This window comes from Odontesthes bonariensis, chromosome 24, assembly GCF_027942865.1.
Source record: "Odontesthes bonariensis isolate fOdoBon6 chromosome 24, fOdoBon6.hap1, whole genome shotgun sequence".
NCBI lineage: Eukaryota > Metazoa > Chordata > Actinopteri > Atheriniformes > Atherinopsidae > Odontesthes > Odontesthes bonariensis.
This window is the reverse complement of record NC_134529.1, coordinates 16218414-16237501: the sequence shown is the minus strand read 5'-3', so window position 1 is coordinate 16237501 and position 19088 is coordinate 16218414. Positions and strand designations below refer to the sequence as shown.

At 40.4% G+C, this 19088-nt stretch overlaps 2 protein-coding genes across 4 annotated transcripts; both read right to left on the bottom strand.

The window, feature by feature from the left end:
• Positions 1-801: 801 nt before the first annotated feature.
• Positions 802-1678, bottom strand: lnc.lemp (lncRNA encoded micropeptide). Its single transcript, XM_075459042.1, has 2 exons — positions 1426-1678; positions 802-1261 (listed from the first exon to the last, which is right to left on the bottom strand). Exon 1 carries the CDS (start codon positions 1597-1599, stop codon positions 1429-1431), a length of 171 nt encoding a protein of 56 aa, XP_075315157.1. The 5' UTR covers positions 1600-1678; the 3' UTR covers positions 802-1261; positions 1426-1428.
• A 1717-nt stretch (positions 1679-3395) lies between these two features.
• Positions 3396-12499, bottom strand: scml4 (Scm polycomb group protein like 4). 3 transcript variants are annotated; one of them, XM_075459568.1, is made up of 7 exons: positions 12298-12499; positions 11950-12017; positions 11184-11386; positions 9722-9851; positions 5618-5830; positions 4904-5049; positions 3396-4582 (listed from the first exon to the last, which is right to left on the bottom strand). In XM_075459568.1, the coding sequence occupies exons 2-7, from the start codon at positions 11954-11956 to the stop codon at positions 4457-4459; spliced, it is 825 nt and encodes a 274-aa protein (XP_075315683.1). In that variant the 5' UTR covers positions 11957-12017; positions 12298-12499; the 3' UTR covers positions 3396-4456. The 3 variants fall into 3 exon arrangements, with proteins under 3 accessions (XP_075315683.1, XP_075315684.1, XP_075315685.1); XM_075459569.1 differs by having other exon boundaries at positions 5618-5827; XM_075459570.1 differs by lacking the exon at positions 11950-12017.
• Between the last annotated feature and the right edge of the window lie 6589 nt (positions 12500-19088).

The window sequence follows — 19088 nt, the reverse complement described above, 5'->3', positions numbered from 1 at the left end:
AGAGCTGCATTGTCTTCCCTCACTGCAACTATTACATTTGAGAAGGGCACACAAGCTCTCAACGGGGTCTGAGTAACAGGAGGACAGGGGGCAGGTCATTGTTCATTCATCTTTGGGGCCTTTGCTAGCTTGCCAAGCAGTGGAGGACTTGGATGCTCGTCCTGCCTAAAGATCACGGTCCAGTACCATGACTCACAAAAAATGCCTTCCAAAAACTGATTCAATGAGATTAAGTATAATTCAATCCGTCTATAAAAGCTATGTTTTCATGCATTTTTCTTTTGGTCCAAACTTGCCATTTCCGCTTGCGATTCTTAATCAGTGGCGTTTGTATTTCAACCTTGTTTTTCTTCAGCCATGTTTTTTGAGCATATGACACCTTGTAGTTCTGCATCCACCAGGAAGGTTAGAGGAATATGCTGATACTGAAGGATGAAATGTTCCTCCTAGCTTGACGTTTTGTTTTGCAGTTTCATCAGGTTATTTGCAATTTCCAATTGCACACACAGTGCAAATATATCTGATGAGCTTCACAGCATGCTTTTGCAAACTTGGACATTACGGCATCTTTGCCATCATTGCATCCAGGACTACATGTGCCTTTGTATCCTCCTTTCTCTAACATCTGGTAAACTACACTTTCCAAAGCTAAAAATCTTAAATATGTTCAAGTGTGACAGATTTTAGAAACGGTAATGATCCTCAAAAGTCTTCCAACTCTGAATAAACTAATGCCCACACAGCTCACAGCGTCGTTGTAATTTTCTATTCCATCCAGCAGATGGGGCAATAACTCAAAACTTGTAAAAACAAAAAGCTTTTATTAATAAAAAATATCACAGGCACGCGCTCAAGTACACACAAAGCTGCATTCAATACTAGTCATTGGGTGTTTTGATCTTTTTTCTTTTAACGTATTCACTGATCCTTAATTCGGGAGCAGCTTGCCTGTGTTGACAGATGTGACCTGCCGTTGAATGACTTTTCCCACATACCCGAAGCAAAAAAAAGAAAAGAAAACCACAACAATTTACTTGACCCGATTTGAAAAGGACATACAAGTACAGAAAGCACTGAAGACAAATCCCCAATTTCTGCCATGTCTGTGCAGGAAAAGGAGTTGCTGTCACTGACGACCGTCTCTGTGGAGTTGGGTGAATATGAAGATCAGTCTTGTTATGCAAGATGAGGCAGACGGCACAATGACAGACATGTGGGACATCCAGTTTCCAGCAGCTTCATAAAGCAGACAGCTCCCGGCCTGCCATGTGAAGAATTAGATTAGTCCCGCGGAAATGACAGAGGTGAATCAAATGAGCCCCACAAATGTGCAGCTGAGCTTGGTAATTCAGTTACAAACTCTCCAATGAATAACGCGTCTAAATAAAACTCAACCCCCATTTGTCGTTAAAAATCCGAGGTTACCATTCAAGCCAGGTCGAGTTTCTTCTGCGTTTCTGACAGCTTGTCCTGCAGCCGTTTCTTCCTCCAGTCAAGAAACTTCCTCCTCATTCTGTTCGCCTGCCATCCTGACAGGAAGCCCACCGCGAAGGAAACCACCACGGCGACTTGTAGTGTCCTCTCCGAGATGTCTGCCATGTTCACCTCTGGCTCCCAGCTGCTCGCATTTGTATAAGGTCCCACGAAAAGTATCGGCACGCTCGTACAGGAAGTAAAACGTCTGTGCTCACGCGATAGTACGGGGAAGCGTGAATCTCGTGGGTTTTAAAAATAAAGGTCCATAAATATTTTCACAATTCTGTTTGTGGCCTCTGTTTGGGTATCTGTGTTTGAATAACGCCTCAGTCGGTCAATCAGTTAATCAATCTAATTTAATCAATGACATTAAAAGATGTAGAAAGGATTCGATAAAACAACAATAACACATATTCATAAAAGTACTGTCAGGATTATATCAGCTTTTATGATCAAATTAATGTGCCAAAATGTTTGTACTGATGTACAACTTCAACAGTTTGACTATTTTATGACAACAGGAGATAGTGTGTTCCGTTTTATGATGCCCGGGATATTGGCTTTGACACGTTGGAGTATGTACAAACAAACTGATGAGAGGACCCAGCCCTGTGGTGAACTGGTGCAAGAGATAGGATCATCCGACCATACGGGTCCTGGTTCCTGGTATTTATTGAGTTCCATGTTCACCACTGCTGCTGCTTGTCGCTATTACCAGCCCCATCTACATAAGGCATAGTATTAGGGGCCTTTTACACTTGAAGCCAGAGGCACGTTGTCTTATCTTGCAGCTCAAGAAAGGGAGACATTTTTTTTAAAAATGTATTGGAGATGAAGAATAAAATGCAAACAGGCAAAGAATGACTACAAAGAGAAGTGCATGTCCAAAATGAGATGCAAAAAGATGCAAAAAATCTAAATGAGGCATGAAATGTGAGAATAATTACCTGAAAGAGATGCAGGAAAGTTACAGAGATGCAAAATATTCCAAATGTAAAAGAATAACGACCAAAATGTGAGACACAAAACAAGCAGAGATGCTCAACAATTAAACGTGGGGCACAAAACAAAACGATCAAAATAAGGAAACAGCATGGCCAAAATGGGCCAAAAGAAGAAAAATGAAACCTTAAAGAGTTGCACAATGTCCACATGGTGATGGGAAATTAAACCTCTGTCAGACACACACTGTTTCAGTGCCTATTGCAGGATTTTTGGGTCAGTATTTATGGTCTTGTTGTGTCCAAAGGTAACCTGCAATAATTTTCTGACAATGTTAGAGATTTAGGATAATCATCAACCAATAGAGCATGGAGTGAAGTGCTGGTCAACACATTGGCGACGCCACTGTGTAAAAACCAAACCAAAGCTGAAAAGTGTAGATGCAGGCCAAATGTGATAAACACAATTGTCAAATTCAAAATGAGAAAACCTGATTGAGTTGTGGCAGCAGAAGCCTTTTCTGTATGATTTATCCTCCAGCTCACACCATGACAGAAAAATGCAGCTCGGAAGCAAACAGAGGAGGGATTATAACCTCTAAATAATTAGTAAATTAGTTAGCATATTAATAAGTAATTAGGGTAATTTTTCAGTCCTTCAGCTCATAAAACTTCATCTCACCGTGACGCTTAGAATCTGTGTTGTTCTTCACAGCTGCGGCCTGCTGAGATTCAGCAGGTGTCATCATCATCATCATCATCATACAGTCTGCACACATCAAACATGCCCAAATCATCACGTGAACTTATATGACAGCTACAATCATACAGTGTGTAGCAGCCTTTAGTCAATGGCAGGATGAATGGAAGGAGCTTTTTCACCTATGTACCCAGCAGCCCCTGGTTTCATAATTCATCCATGTGCATGGCTCACTTAAAAATGTGAAAATAGTCATGAAAATGCATAAAGAACTCATACACAGACAAATATGCTGTATTTCATAAAGGTCTGTTTGCGGTACACAAGAAAATGTCAGCAAAAACAAGTAACGTGAAAGATTAAAGTATGGAAGTGCTGTACAACAAGTTAAAAAAGGTTTTCACATGTATTGCATGTGATTGATTATTTACTTCAGAAAAGATCTTGTCAGTACATTATATGAGGAAAATGTGTCTGAGATGACACTACAAGGTTTTTTTAAAAAAAATGCTTTAATAGAATTTCTTTTTTTCCTTTTTTTTTTCTACAATTTTGATATGACATACTACTTTAGCAGAGGCTTCTTATGAAAAATTATAAAGAGGTATCACAGGAGTCAAATGTAAACTGTCAAGAGGATATTGTGATAAAGTGTTTGAGAGGACTGATTAGGCTACATCAAGTGTTGAGTTTATCGAGGCAGTAACTGCTTAAAGGAGCAGCAAGCTTTACGAGTTAGGACCAGTTTGCTTTTTTTCACAGCGTTTTGCACCCTGAGATTTGCAAAACGATTTTGCTGTTCAGCGTCTCCTTTTGTTCCCATCGTCACGAGCACCGTGTGGTTGGAGGCACAACTGATTTTACAGATTTTTAGGATTTGTGTGTTGTGGTTCGCAGGCAAAGTCTTGCGGCTGTCACTGCTTGCTGTTGTAACCAATATCACTGAGGTAAAGCACCATACAGTTTCCCTGCCTTTGTAGGCCTTCGGCTGTGTTGATACAGGGGCCATTATTATGGTCTGCTCAGATTAATGCTGTGGTAAGATCAAGTTTCAAGACACAGAAGCTGCCATCTGTTTTGCAGAAAAACTATTTACATTGTAAAGCCACTCGGGTATCCAGTAAACAAAGATGAAAATGGTTAATAGCTTTAGCAGCAAATAGTTCTAATATGTACAGTCAAAATGTCCAGTTTGTCACCAAAATGAGGTTCAGATACAGTAAAAAAAACAAAAAAAAACAAACACTAGGTATCAAGTGTGGATCATGTTCATGACGTTTAGCTGAGTGGTTTGAGAAGTTTGAAAGTCAGTGTGAGGCTTCCACTCATCTACGGTAAATCACAATCGATTTTGTTTGAGCCTGTCGATGTGGTAACAGAGTTTGAGGGCAGGGCCCAGCTTCAGTCCCAAGTACTTCATCATCATCTCACTTTTCAGCAGTAGGAGGGCATCTCCGTCTATTTCCTGAAACACAAAAAGGGGCCCCGTTACTCGTAGTGACAAACAGAACCCGCAATATGACTTACAAATAAAGAGAAAATTGACCGTAAATATATCACAAAAAAACGATCAAATCAGTATCGTTTAAGGCGTATCTTTCAGGATTTAAAATGAGGGCTGAACCTCCTGCTGCTCTGTCTGTTTATTGTGGCTGTGATGGAATGAACCTGTCCAAAAGCAGTGCAGGGCTGCATATGAAGCTCCTTTCCGTTACATTTTATGTTAACATGTCACTCCATGACATGAGATACCCATATGAATATCAAGAACTCACTCTGAACTCACATGCTTTCTGAATGCATCAGCGTGAGGTCCCAGGGCTTGGGGGTCAGCCTCTTTGATGAACCAAACCACATCCTCTACACCCCAGCTGGAGGGGTTTGTGCCAGCACGACGCCTGCCCTCTCCTGTGTCTGGCATTGAGCTGTAGGCTGTGTAACACAGGGGGACAGGCAGAGTGATAAAAATCATGCTCTAATGGTAAAATAACACTGACAAAAAAACCTTAGTACCACCAAAGAATCTAATACATTATTTTGGGAAAGACTGGAAACATGGAAATCGGGGCTTTTGTACATTTTTTTTTTTTTTATAGTTCTTTACTGCCCAAGGAAAAATAAATAAATAGAGAGAATAAAACGCAAAAAAACATAGGGAAATCAGTCTGATAGCAACTTTTAAGTTCTGTGTTTTCATACTGAACAATGTCCTAGTTATTGTGAATGTCTTTGGCCAAAATAATCATGAAGGCAACCAAATACCGTTAGGCACCTCTGATGCTTAACGGTGAACACAATTCTTGTTTGATTTGTTGAAAAACCAAAGTGAAGACATGACCATTTATGTGGTAACTGCTGGATTATGTCTCTGCTAGGTGCTGGGAGTTCCTGGAACGTTCTTGTTACCGAGGTCAACCCTCAGTTCCAGTTCATTTAGGCAGCATTATTGTTCCTGTGATAGTATGTGTTATCTGTATTAGACGGTGATTCCCAGCCTCACCATTCCTGTTTCCATCCTGGAAACTCGCCGGGCTTGATGCTTGCCTGCATACACCTAATGGAGTAGAGCAACTGTTGCTACGGTACACATACGAGTGTTTAGTTTGGTACTGTGATGTCATGATGTTGAAGGCGGAGTCACTGGGATCTATGGTGTAGCGCTTGGAGTCCACAGGTGGGTCACATATGAAATCATCTGGCAATGGTGTCTCTGCTGGAGAGGGACGTGCAGGAGTTAACAGAATTTACTCTTAAAGGCATTATTCAGAAAATCTTTTTATGCCCTTAAGTATGATAAAGCCATCACGAACACTGAAACATACCTCCCCTTCCGTTTTGATTGGCTGACATTTTATTTTGCATATAAAAATGGTGTTTGGTCCCAGGCCTCTGAGAAAAATCTATTTTTTTTGTCCATTGATGTGACACACATTTGATTTTTTTTTCAAGGCTGTCTTAATACACAGTCAACTCCGATGTGCAAATCTGATATGTGTCACTTCAGTATGTGGTCCAAGATCGGATTTATATCCAACATGTGGCTACGAGACACACGTCAGGACGTTCATATCAGATTCCGTGCAGCTTTATAGCCACGCACCGTGTGTTATTGTCAGAAACCTGGAGCACTACTACAGCACTGCTGGCAATAGCTGCTTGAACAGTAAATGCAAGCTATCTAGCTTTTCATATCCTTCCCAAATTTTTTCCTATATAGCTGGACAAATGTTTGCCGTCCTCTTGAGCTAAATGTAATCCATTTATTTGCTGCGATAGCTTCCGTTTCAAAAATGTTTGTGTGTGTCAACCTAAACGTTTTCTGTAAATGTAGTCGTAGATCCATGTGCTATGTGAGCCATGTGAGCTATCAGTAGTTTTAAATCCCTTTTATATGTGTTTGTGTCTTTAGCTAATTATTGGGTTTAAATTATTTGAAAATCATTGCATTCTGTGAACACTGTAAAAATTGGCTTTGTTCTTAGACATTATCAATGAAATAAGTCTCAGTACTTTTCCATGATGACCTAAAGTGATCCAGGAGTAGAAAGACAAAACAATTAGGAAAGCCTGGGAAAGCAAGGGCAGATTCACACACACACACACACACATTGTTTTGGGCTGATCCAGAGAATATGACGAAGCATGTTGAACCTACTCATGTCCAATCATACTCGGTCGAGTGTGAGTCCAACCTATGAGGCTATAAATACAAATGATACCCGGAAATCGAGGCGCAGTCTGACAGACTTCCTGCGGGAACTCTTTCCCACTGAGCCCAGCGCTGATATGCTTTGACGTGTGACTACAAATAAAGACTTCATTTTCACTTGAATTACTCCGGTCCGTTCTTGAGCTTCCAACTAAAAGAACCGAATCTAACAACACATTGCACAACATCCAAACTATTCTGGAAATTGAGATGTAGCCCAAAGTGCAGCTTCCAAAAGCTTCTGAGTAGTTGTAGATTCCAAACTGAACAAAACCAGGATTCCGGGTTGCACAATTATCAATTAACACAATGAAAACAGGATTCTCTGCGCATCTTTGAGCAGTTTGTAACTGAATCAGGTGCCTCTGAAGGACAAGAAACATCCATAAATAAAGAAGGGCTGAAGCTTACTGATTATTTTTGCTGCTGACATTTCAACACTAGTTTGTCTTCATCAGAGCTGAGATGGACACAGAATCAAGGCAGGCAATTACAGTCAATATAAAACAGATGTGCATAGATCAATCTATGTACAAGCCTATTGGACAGGCAGTACAAGTGTACACATAACACGGCCCAGACATCATCAGATGCACAGAAACAAATGACCTTTGTCCTTCAAAACGACAAAGGTTACAGAGACACGACCAACCATGCCATTGATTGATGATGGAAGGTCAATAACATAAATAACAAATCTGAGTAAAGATATGAACATCTGACATGTGTTGTATTAAAGAAAACATGACAAATCCAATTCTTCAGTAATATCAAATGGCTACAGTATCAAAAGTATCGATCCAATCTGCCTCCCTGTGGAGCAATACGTTAATAAGGTCGCCACCTCTTACGGGGGGTGAGATTTTTTTCTATTCCCCAAAACGTCAGTGATGCTGAAGAGCGGTGGTTAACCTAACCACGAAACATCTTTGTATGCTGGATGGCCTGAATAAAACTGCAAGGAGCCTTCTGTCTGCTGAAATGTATTCACAGCATTTCACTTTGCCTTTAGACCACTGTAACACTAACAGGGCTGCAGACAGACGGGAGTTACATTTTTGTACCTCTTATCTTACCTCTTACCCTCGAGTAAGCTGAATTTAAAAAAAACTCTTCGCCATGTAACAGTATCAACGTAAAATAGATGAAAGGCAAACAGTGATTCCTCTGAATCTGTTCACTTTGTGCCAACCCTTTTTTTCCTGCTAGTCAATAATGCAGAAGCCTCCTGGCTCTTGTCAGTGCCAGGCAGCTCTGGATTTACCTGGTGACAGATTTTAACACTCTACAGAGATGCCTCTGAATTACCTTGACATCGTGTTCAGGCAAAGGTCAAATGTATTTCATTATATTCTGAAAAATCAATTATGTGATAAGATCTGCACATGCGAATATGACAGATTATGTTCTAACACCCAGACACACTATTAAATACACACACACACACACACACACACACACACACACACACACACACACACAGCAGAACCACCTTCATATTCCCAGTAAATTGCCAATATTTCAGTTTTAGAGATATACAGTGTAGAGATGCAGCTTTTTGTTTTTTGTCAGTTACAAAACATCTAAATTATTTCTATACTTGTAGGTCCTATAAGTTGCAATAACTCAACAGTCTTCTACATCCTACTGCTTAAATTTTTCTTGAAAAAAAAAAATTTTATAAACCATAAATGATGAACAGACAAGAGAAGTAAATCAAAGGAATCGCATATCAACCTTGGTTGTGTCTGAAAAACATACAGCCAAAAACAGGGATTATTTTGAAATGCTTCTCCATTTCACTAGAGGAATGATTTACATAGGCTTGGTGGCACCACAGGGAGCGTGCCGGTTTGTGTGTGAGCCTGCACACTCTTTCTCTGTATGTCTACACTCTGACATCAAACACCTTTTATGATTTGCAAGAACAAAGAGCAAATGGCTAGGCTTTGATACATGGGATTCCCACTTCTACATCAAATACACTGAAGGCAATCTTGGAAATTCAGAACAGGACAAGCCATTGAGGGAAATAAAAAATTAAAAAAAGCAAGGCAGGATGGTTGTAGGAAATCAATAATTCCTATTTGTAAAAATCATTTCAAATATCAGATTTTTCTCCTGAACCAAGGGAAGCGAGTGGGGGGGTAAAATGGGATGAAAAGCTTTTGATTGTGTTTTAAGGTGGAGTAAACCTGTAGAGGCTTGATGTGTTTTTGACTTTACATGATACATTCATTGTTTAGACGGTACTTTGCATCTGCATGCAGACAACCAGGCGCTGGTGGATGTGGAGATCAAAGTGGACAGATGTCACTAACTGATACTTGCAAAGGCAGATGTATGTATTTAAGCTCTGAATTAGAGCCACAGTCAGAGCGGGTCAGCAGGTGATAGAAAGACAAAAAGAAAAAACAACAGAGGAAGGAAAGGGCACCCCCACTGCAAACTGTGAGTGTAAAGTGAGAATAAAAACTTATAGAAATAATGAAAAGCAGCTAGTCTTGAGGTTACAATTTTTGTCACTTGGATGAATCCTCCACTTCTCCATCATCACACCTCCACTGTCGTTTCCTTACTTGTAGATACTATACTATACTACTATAGACACGATGTGAGATGTTGAATGTATAATTATTTTTATTTATTTTAATATTATTATTGTTTTAAATCATATAGCTGTTTTATGTCTTTCAATTTATTCTTGTATTTTTATTCTTTTAATTTTTGTTTTTTTCTGTACAGCACTTTGGTCGACTGAGGTTGTTTTAAAGTGCTTTATAAATAAAATTGGATTGGATATTAGTTCATTTATGACTACGTTACAATAGATGTGTATGTGTATAGATGTGTGAAAACGTACAAAGTTCAAGATCACTACGAGTGTCTTAATACCTGTTAGAACCTGTGGTGTGGCAGAGTGTGGGACGATTGCAGCATCCTGTGGGATGGAGCCCAGCTCAGGTTCTGGTGTGCAGCCGGGAGGCGAGTTGGCAAGTGAGGACATCACCATTCTGGGCTTTAGCTGCACAGGTACACACATGTAGACGTTTACAAATCACTAAAACTCCTGTATTGCTGTAATTCACCAATATTATCAGTACAATAGTACATTTGCAGACAAACATACAGATACTAACATTTTCAAAACCGCTGAATAATTGCTAAAGATACTGCCACTGATGGAGGGGTCTACTGTTACAGTGATGAGGACGCATGCACTGACCTGCATAAGATACCCTAAAATTCCCTGTAAGCTTTCTCATCAAGCCAGTAATAAAACAATTATCTAAAACCACTAACAACTGCAATACTTGTGTCAATATCTTCTGGATACTATTTAAATGACAAAGAACTAGCTTCAGTAAAATTAACGGGTCTTTTCACAGCAAGATTTGACAGCCTGATTTTTATTTATTTTTTGCATGATAGGAACCCAGTAAACCAATAATGATAATAATACAATCAGCACGTTAAGAAACAGCAGTTGTAATGTCTATGTACTGTGTTGCTGAGATCTTTACTGAAGTTAGCACTTAAACGGCTAGCTATAGCTAGCCTGATGTAATACCACATTATACCACAAGGCGAGATATTGAGTAAATCCAGTAAATCCGAAGTCCAGTCTGCCAAAAGCCCAAACAGAGGAAAAGACAGTGGAGCAACAACCCGTTATCATTATGCAGTGGATCATCATGGGGGCTTGGTTGTCACATCATTTCTATTTTTGGAGCATTGTGTGGCAGCGTCTTCTACAAGTATTCTACAATTACTGGGAAATTGAATTTTTCTTTTTCTTTAAAAAAGCACACTACTGCATGCAAAACTGGTAACCCCCCCCCAAGTGCAGAATTCTCAGTTGTTTTCATGGACAAAACAAATTCCAAAGTACAACAAAATTACTTTTTACTATACTGGTGCACTGGTGACGTGTCACATTTAGACTTCATATTTGATTTAATCGAGACTTCAATGGAAACAACTATTTCGTTTAAGATAATGATTACAAAAATGCACCTTTGAATTAGGCATGCTGTGCAGTGTAAGGGCACAACTTCAGCATCAGATGGGTAACTTCCGCAGAGCTTCATAATGCACCTGCTTTATAATCTTAAGCATGTATCCTCACTGTCTATATAAGATGGGTCTTTCAAGAAAAACTAGTGATTGTGTCGGGCTGTGAGAGTTACCTAAACGGACGTAATACTGTGCATGGCTATATCCTTAGTGAACCCACAAGCAGAGGACTGCCGTGTTGCTTTCCTATACACGGTCTGTGTACACACTGTTTGACCCTCATGTCAAACAAACGGTCATTTCAATGATCAAAATTCAAATAAAACATTGGCTGACTGACCTTAAAGCCAGGTTTCCTGCCTCTCTTCTTTGGGACCTTAAGGGGCGACAGAGCCTCAACATAGTGGCTCTGGAACTCCAGCTTACGGATAGGAGGCCGTCCTCTCTTCCTGCCAGGTACCTTACCCGGAGGCCCCACTACGAACTGGGGACCGAGAGTAGAAGATTGCATCTCCTGGCTGGTGGACAAGGTACTCATCAGACCTGAGAGAGACCAAGAGATTCTTAAACATAAACTGAAAGTAGGAAGTGGCAGGGGGGGTTTTGTTGTGTTTTTTTTTTTCAGCACTGCGTCAGCTCCAAACTGGAGCGGAAACTTAGAAATACAAGTGAGTCTACCCCCTCCACACACACACACACATGCACACACACACATATGCACGCAGAGAAATGATAGGAAATAGTAGAAACGGAGCCGCATAAAGCTTTCTACTCAACCACACCCCTCCCCCTCTCCAGCTGCAAAGATTGCAATAAATATCATTACAGCACAGTGTGACAGAGACAAAGACCCACACATGCATGCACACACTCTCACACACAAACCGAGGAAATAAAAGCGAAGCACATATACCCACAACACCCACACAATCAAACAATCAATGAAGTACGCTGCCACACACACACACACACACACACACACAACAGTAGTTTCAAGTGTTTGTCTCAGTGCCATTCATTCACAAGGCTATTACTCTCGCAATACAGCTCTCTCTCAGTCTACTGTATGTCTCTGTTTATTTTATTCATGCAGCATAATTACGAACCTGACATGGTCTCTGATTCAGAAGCTAAATGCCGTGCTCCCACTGAGGCTGCTGTTCCCCTGGTCAACCTAACATAGACATTACATTCTTTAATTTCCTCACAAATAACGCACAGGTGACTACTGTGCATAGAGATGTGTTTAAAGAGTAAAAATCTGCTCTTTTTGTTTGGTGATGACACAGTATTTGTCACAATTGCAAAAAGAGGAACACGGAAAACACAAACGGACCACGTGAAAACGCGTGGTGCTCCCTATTCTCTTTCTCAGGCTGAGATGCCGAAAAGAAAAAAACGTCAAAAAGAAAAAGAAAAAAGCTTCAAAATGAGCCCAAATCGGCGTTACCTACCATGCACACAGCTGTCTGGTTATTTCTGACTGTGTGTGATGCTTCACTCCAGCAGCAGGTTTCCGGATACTCCCCTGACAGCTCTGCTCGCACCAGCCACTGCTCTCTGCTGCTACACTCTGTCAAAACGCCGGCAACTCTGTGCGCCCGTCTCTCTTCCTCAATCACCGACCACCTTCCTCTGACCCAACCCCCTCCTCCCTTTCTCTTCTACTCTAACCCCCTCTTCCTGTGTGTCCCTTTTTAGTCGTCATAGCAACCCGCCTCTAACATCCCGCGGCAGCCGGCAGACATGCTGAGCTCAAAGCGATGTCTGTCTCTGTGTGTGAGGTTGTAACGTAATTACAGTTGCTGCAGCTCTGGGGTTTTTTTGGTTGTTTTTTTAAGGCCACGGGATTCAAACTGCGCAAGTTTTTGTGCTACAGATGTTTGGGTTTTAAACTATAATCCCGACTCATTCTTGAAGAAATGAACAAGCAGAGACCTGAACAAATTAAATCTCTCAGTTACAGACTAACCTTAAACATGTTTCATACAGACTTCAGGTTTGAGATCAATTTTCTTTTGAACCTCATAAGGTTAGAGCAGAAACCATCGGGAAGCTTTTATTTCAGATAAAAGATCACATTGCTGTCAAAGCTCACTTTCTCCTTTTCATTTGTAGACCTCTTCTGCCATTGAGTCATCTAACGCACGCCGCTTTTGTTGTATCTATGATAAAATAACACAAATAGGGAAAGAAAAAAGACCAGCCACAGGCAAAGCTGTGTGTAGTCCCCCAACAGAGGTGCAAGCGCTGAAAGAAAAAGTGGGTTCCCAGCTGCCTTTTTGCTCTCATACGCTACAAGTGTCAGGATTTCCCTCCTGACCACATATCGATTAGTTGCGCTCTGGTTGCTATGCCGATTGCCATTCAAAGCCGAATTGCTGGGATTTAACACTCAATCAAAATCAGGTTAACCTCTGAAAAAGAGGATCAAACGTCGGCGTGCCCTCGCTAGCATGTGTAGCTTTTACCAGGGTGCAAAGAGATTTGTCAGGATTCGAGTGTAAAGTGGTCACTCACGAGCTGTTTTAATGCTGAAAGTGACGGACCCAACAGATTCTGGCATGTCATTACACCGGGCCTGTACATGATAATAAAAAAAATCGTCAATAAACAGCGAGATCAAGACGGTTTGGTTGTAATACTGAGTGCTAGCACCCGTTCAGAAGCTTATTCTGCACTGAGCGTGATGGTTGGAGGCCTGTGTGCGCAGAGTGGGGCCCATAAATCATACAAGTAATTACAGAGCAAGATTAATCCTAATGACTCCTCAATCAGTCCTGTCCCATTACAGCAGATCACACTACACACAGAGACAGACTGAGAGAGAACAGATAATCATCTCTTATTTATAAAGACTGGGATATTATGGGGGCTGACATTAACATTGAAAGACAACACCAGTTTTTGCACCAGTGCACTAACACAATGCATTTGGGACCAGAGCCTAATTTGTTTATGGCTAATTAAGCAATTACGTGATCTGTGAACCCATACGCCTGATTTTATTTTCCAACTAAACGAAGCAGCTTCCGTTTGGAGGCAGAGTGTTTGAAAGTTGTTGGTGTTACAGCCGCAGAAATGTAGCAACAATCAGCAGTGATTAGCATAACTTAATCACTGGCTTCAGGGGAGGCAGATTTGTATCTGTTTTCACTTATGGCGAAAGGAAACTGCCACGAAGTGAGCTATGCTAATGTCTCACTAAACTGCACACCTACACAAGTACAAAAATATAGTCTAATCACTGCCAGGCTCACAAACGCACCAAAATAGATGCACATAATTTAAAATATAAGTGGCTTTCAACTGTAACATGCCTACTCTCACTTGAATGTAGAATTGATTAGTGTGTGCCTGCATGGGTATGTCTGAGTGTTGCGTGTGTTCTCTAATCAATGTAACAATGTAACAACCCCCCTGAATTTATTTACAGCTCAGGCAGGGCGTCTCCATGGTAACAGACAGTGGAATCGGATCCTGCGCCAGAGTCACGTGATAAGGTGGGAATAAATAAACGCATACGAAACAACAATGCGAGTATTGAACAGGCAAGCTCACACACTTCATCAGACACACACACACACACACACACACACACACACACACACACATGCTGGCCTTCCTTATCTTCACTGAGTGTCCTCATTCACTCAATTTAGAGGAAGGCCAAGCTGAGAGGTGCTTAGTTACTAAGTTATTAGTCAGGAGGAAACAAAAAAAAAGACATTTCACCATTTTGCACTAACATAACACTTCAAGATTGCACAGTTGATGGCATGTGGCAGACTTTAGGATTCAATGTAACTTTGTTTCTTCACAGTAATGTTAAATATGGACTTTTGGTGCCTACTTTGTGTGCACGCGTCAGGATCCCGGCTTCTCAGTCTCCGCCCGACCGGCTCTGACTCTGCCTCGAAGTCTACCAGGTGCCAGCAGCCACGCCCCCGGTGGTCGCGGCGATCCAGGCGCAGACGCAGCCGTACATGCTTTGTGTAGACGCCAGGAGGCAACCAGGTGATGGGATGCAGAGGAGCAGCCTGTTCCGGGTGGGAGTTGGGGTTGAAATCCTGGCCTCCTCGCAGTCTCATGCCCTAACAGCCCCGCCAGGGGAGGGTGGGATACATCACACTGCATGGACAGAAAGAAAACACTCATATGTCTTTGTTTTTTTGATCACAAATGATTTTTGTGACAAGACAAACTGGTCATACGGCTGTAACTTTCTTGATAAAGCACCATTTCTCACCATTTGTCAAGACTTCTAATTAATTTCAAACCCTTTAACTCTTGAGCATGACAGAGTTTGGAAATGACAAAAAGCTGGCACTCTGAGGGACAGAGGGAGTATGAAAACAGAAGATGGAGGGAGGAAGGGGCATTAAAAAGACATTGGGGGAGGTGGTTGAGTGATTATACCAGAGTGGAGACTAATGGGAGAATATGGCTTTACTAGCGATAAAAGTATGGGGACAATGTATCTTTTGTGCTGTAAAGTAAATTAAATTTGGCCTCTAGAGTGCTGGATTTACTGATTGTGGTTAACTAAGCTTTAGAGGGAACAAAAGCAAGTGAGGAGAGGAAAGGGGGAAGCTAGGAAACTTGTGTGAGCTGCAAGCAGATTTTATTTTCAGTTAATTGTAAATCGCTATTTGGTTTACCAAGGGTGCGGCTTTATTTATCACCTTCAGGCTTCCGGCGAATAATCCCCGCAATTTTAGCTTCTTTTACTGTCTTCAAGGCTAAACTCCTTTTTCCATCAATGGAGATTCAGCAGGAGTTATAAAGCATTGTCTAATCACAAAAAAACATTAATTAGGTGGTGCCTTTATTTATATACTTCTTAATGCAGCAGCTTTATGGATTATCGGAAAATACAGTTTGACAATAACCCTCCATTTTGTGACAAAATTAGCTTATTCAAATAGAAATCAGATATTATAGTAAGTGACTCTGTTAGATGAATTATTCGCAATTAACATTGTCCTCCTCCAGCAGTGTGGGGACAGGATGCATAAAGGAGGCTAATGTCCATCAAAATGAGAAAGAAAACAAAATAAAGTCAATTAAAACAAAAATTAAACCATTTTTTTTTAAGCAGTTTGACTGAGAGTCTTGTCTTCAGTACAAACATTTAACTGGCGTCCATTTTTACTGCCTACTTGAGTGCATTAGCATCAAACTAGCTAATTATGCTATCAGGCCATGCATCTCACAACTAGCTGCTTAACTATTTTACTCTCATCAAGCAATTACAACTTCCCAGGATGCCAGAACAATTGACTTAATTTAACAACGCAGCGTCGCAGCTTTACGAAAGTTACGTCCAGTCTCACAAGAACACGTGTAATAACGGAGATGTTGTCTTGTGCAGGCGATGAATGTTAACGTGTGTCTTCTATGTCCTATTAATCCTAATCATGCATTTTTAACTCCAAACCCTATCACAAAGTGTCAGTGAGCCTAAAAACTAAAAAAAAAAAAAAAAACACTAAAAGAACCAGAATTATTCTCATTGAACTGAAGACAAATTAACAAGCTTGTATTGCATTTGTAAAGAAATGCATGCGGATTGATTTAGTGATAAACCAAGTTGAAAACACTTTTCAAATGCTTTGTTGAAACGCTTGTGCCAAAATCCATAAATCCAGCTTTCCATTTGGGCACTTAGCTCAATGGCTCAGGCGTACACTTCATGTCCCAAAAGTTGAGTTCTGTTCTGTATATGTAGGTTTGATTCAAACCGGAGTTCTTTGCTGCATGTAATCGTCACTCTCTTTCCACTTTCATGTCCACTAACTGTCACTGTCTAATAAAAGCAAAATGCATAAAAGATGATCAATCTAAAAAGATCCATACATCCGATATATTAACTAAACATATATCTCCTCTAACTTAACGTGAAAAAGAGGATTTATTCTCTGGATACCCATAATGCAAAGTTATTACCAAGACTACCAATCCAGTGGTAGATTTTATAATCTGGAAACTTGATACTTTCTTGGAAACTAAGAAAAAGAGAAGAAAATTGAAATGTGGTCAGAAGATCTGGGAAGAAAAGAAACAGACAAAGACACGGTGAGAGAGGAGGAAAAAATGACAAGAGAGGTATATTTAATAATAATATTTCAAAATAACATAAAAAAGGGTCACTCTTTGAATTCAAACGCATGCGAATAAAAGAAAAAAAACATTCTCAATGTTTTTGTTTGCAAAAAAGTAATAATGAATAAAATATCAAAGGGGGAAACAGAGAAAACAACAGAGGAAAAACGTGTGGGGGGAGACAAAAAAACAGATAAAACACTCTTCAGTGCTGAACTGTCAGACAAGATTACGTTAGAGATTTAAAAAAAAATATTGTCCCCAACCTGAAAAAATTCACAACACATCAAACAGTCATCCTGAACACACACACACACACACACACACACACACACACACACACACACACACACACACACACACAGTGCACTGTCAAACGACAGGAATGGAAAACGTTGTCTTTGATAAAAACTCTCTTGCGCAAACACATGCACCCAAACACACAGGACAAAGCTTCCGTCTCATCTTCAGGCTCTGCCTCCAAAGTATGCTTTACCTTTTCACGAAACCAAAACGTGTGCACGACTGCAGCAATTTCACAAAATGTTCAGACAAAATCAAACATACACAGACACACGCGCAAAAGGCCCTGCAGATCACTCCCCAAAGCTGTGGAGAAAGCACAGAAAAGGCTTGGAAGAAGTATTCTCTCGTTGCAGTGTGGTCATTCCACATTCTTTGTATTATCAAGATGTAATATGTTGCATTTGTTCTGCAAATTGAGGTTGGACCAAGATCCATACGATAAGGTATATTTGACAATATGCTTTTGATATCAACAATGTAACAAGTCGTTGCCTTCAGGTGCTGGTTGTTGCCTTCAGGTCTTAATTATATCAATCAGAGTGTGGAACCTGGAAACGAACAGAGCACTTTTTCGATTTATGATACCCACATTGTATTTTGCGTGTGATTCATTTGACAGTGGGTGGTGTTATGACTAAATAGATGCACGGAAAATGAATGACTATTTTTTTTTATCAATTGAGTATTATCTGTATCTTTTTGGTCTGTAAAATTTGTGAAAAGGATGAAATGACTGATGCAATACTCAGAGCCAATGAGAAGCAATCAATCACAAAGGACTGAAATCACAAGGGAAAAATGAACATTTCAGAATTGGAAATGAAAATTTAGAAAATGCCTAAATTACTAAAAATGAAACTAACTTTTCTCATTTTTGTCATTCAATCAGTTGCTTTGAATTAAAATACTTCAGCTCAACTGGGTTCAATTACTTCTACTAATTTTAATTTTACCCTGACAAAATTATTCAGGGATCAAAGTAGAATTTAGGGTAGAAAACACCAGAGACCATGACAAAGCACTGAACAGCTGTTCAGTGTAACTGCCTTCTCTTCATGTGCACCGACCTTTATCTGACTGTACAAAGCTGTACTTCTGTGTGATGTAAAAGTCTTCACCAAAGTCACCGCAAAGAACTGACACTGGCACTCGGATGCTCTGTTATGATTATTATCAGCACTATTTCTTCCATGGAACAAAAAATAAATAAATAAATAAAGCTTTAATTCAATTCAATTGGACCACGATCCTTAGAAGTACACATTCACTAATAGGGGTTATTGGCAAAAATCTTCAGCCTTAAATATGGTTTCTTCACTGGCATGCAGCAATTGATTTGAACCCAGGGTCAATGTATTCATTAAAAGAGAACAGCAAAAAAAATCCACTACCCTTACTTGAGGGAATGCAGGTGTTCCAAGAAGTGAAGCCACACTGATGCAACCCTTTATTAAACTTTCATTTTCAGTGGGTCTATTTTGAATCCACCGACCTAACTTCAAGCCCAAAGACAAACCAGTGTGTTCCTGCGGATATGAAGGCAGAGGGATGGCAGCTGTCGGTTTTATTCACGACTGCATTTGCGCTTTTTCCCAAGCAGGAACGCATCAGCCAGAACGCAGCATACGCGTTCACTCAAAGTATTAACACTGGCAAGTATTTCTCGGGAGGGCCAACGGTTAAGTGTCAACATGATCATATACATCACATACATCTTGCAAATGGTTGAAACGCCAAAGAAGAGGGGTTGCTGGAATTTGGATGTCAGTGTTTCTCTTAAAGACACAAATGAGGACTAACAAGGAGGCTGACAGCTCCCTGCAGTCAACGTTTG

Bases quoted from the DNA above. Each gene is read 5' to 3' on its own strand.
- scml4 (XM_075459568.1), bottom strand. The intron at 9,852-11,183 runs GTCAGTCAGCCA...GTACCTGTGCAG, and splicing joins GCAGGAAACCTGGCTTTAAG to CTAAAGCCCAGAATGGTGAT. The intron at 5,050-5,617 runs GTGAGGCTGGGA...TGTGTTACACAG, and splicing joins CCAGGATGGAAACAGGAATG to CCTACAGCTCAATGCCAGAC.
- lnc.lemp (XM_075459042.1), bottom strand. From the start codon at position 1,599: ATGGCAGACATCTCGGAGAGGACACTACAAGTCGCCGTGGTGGTTTCC.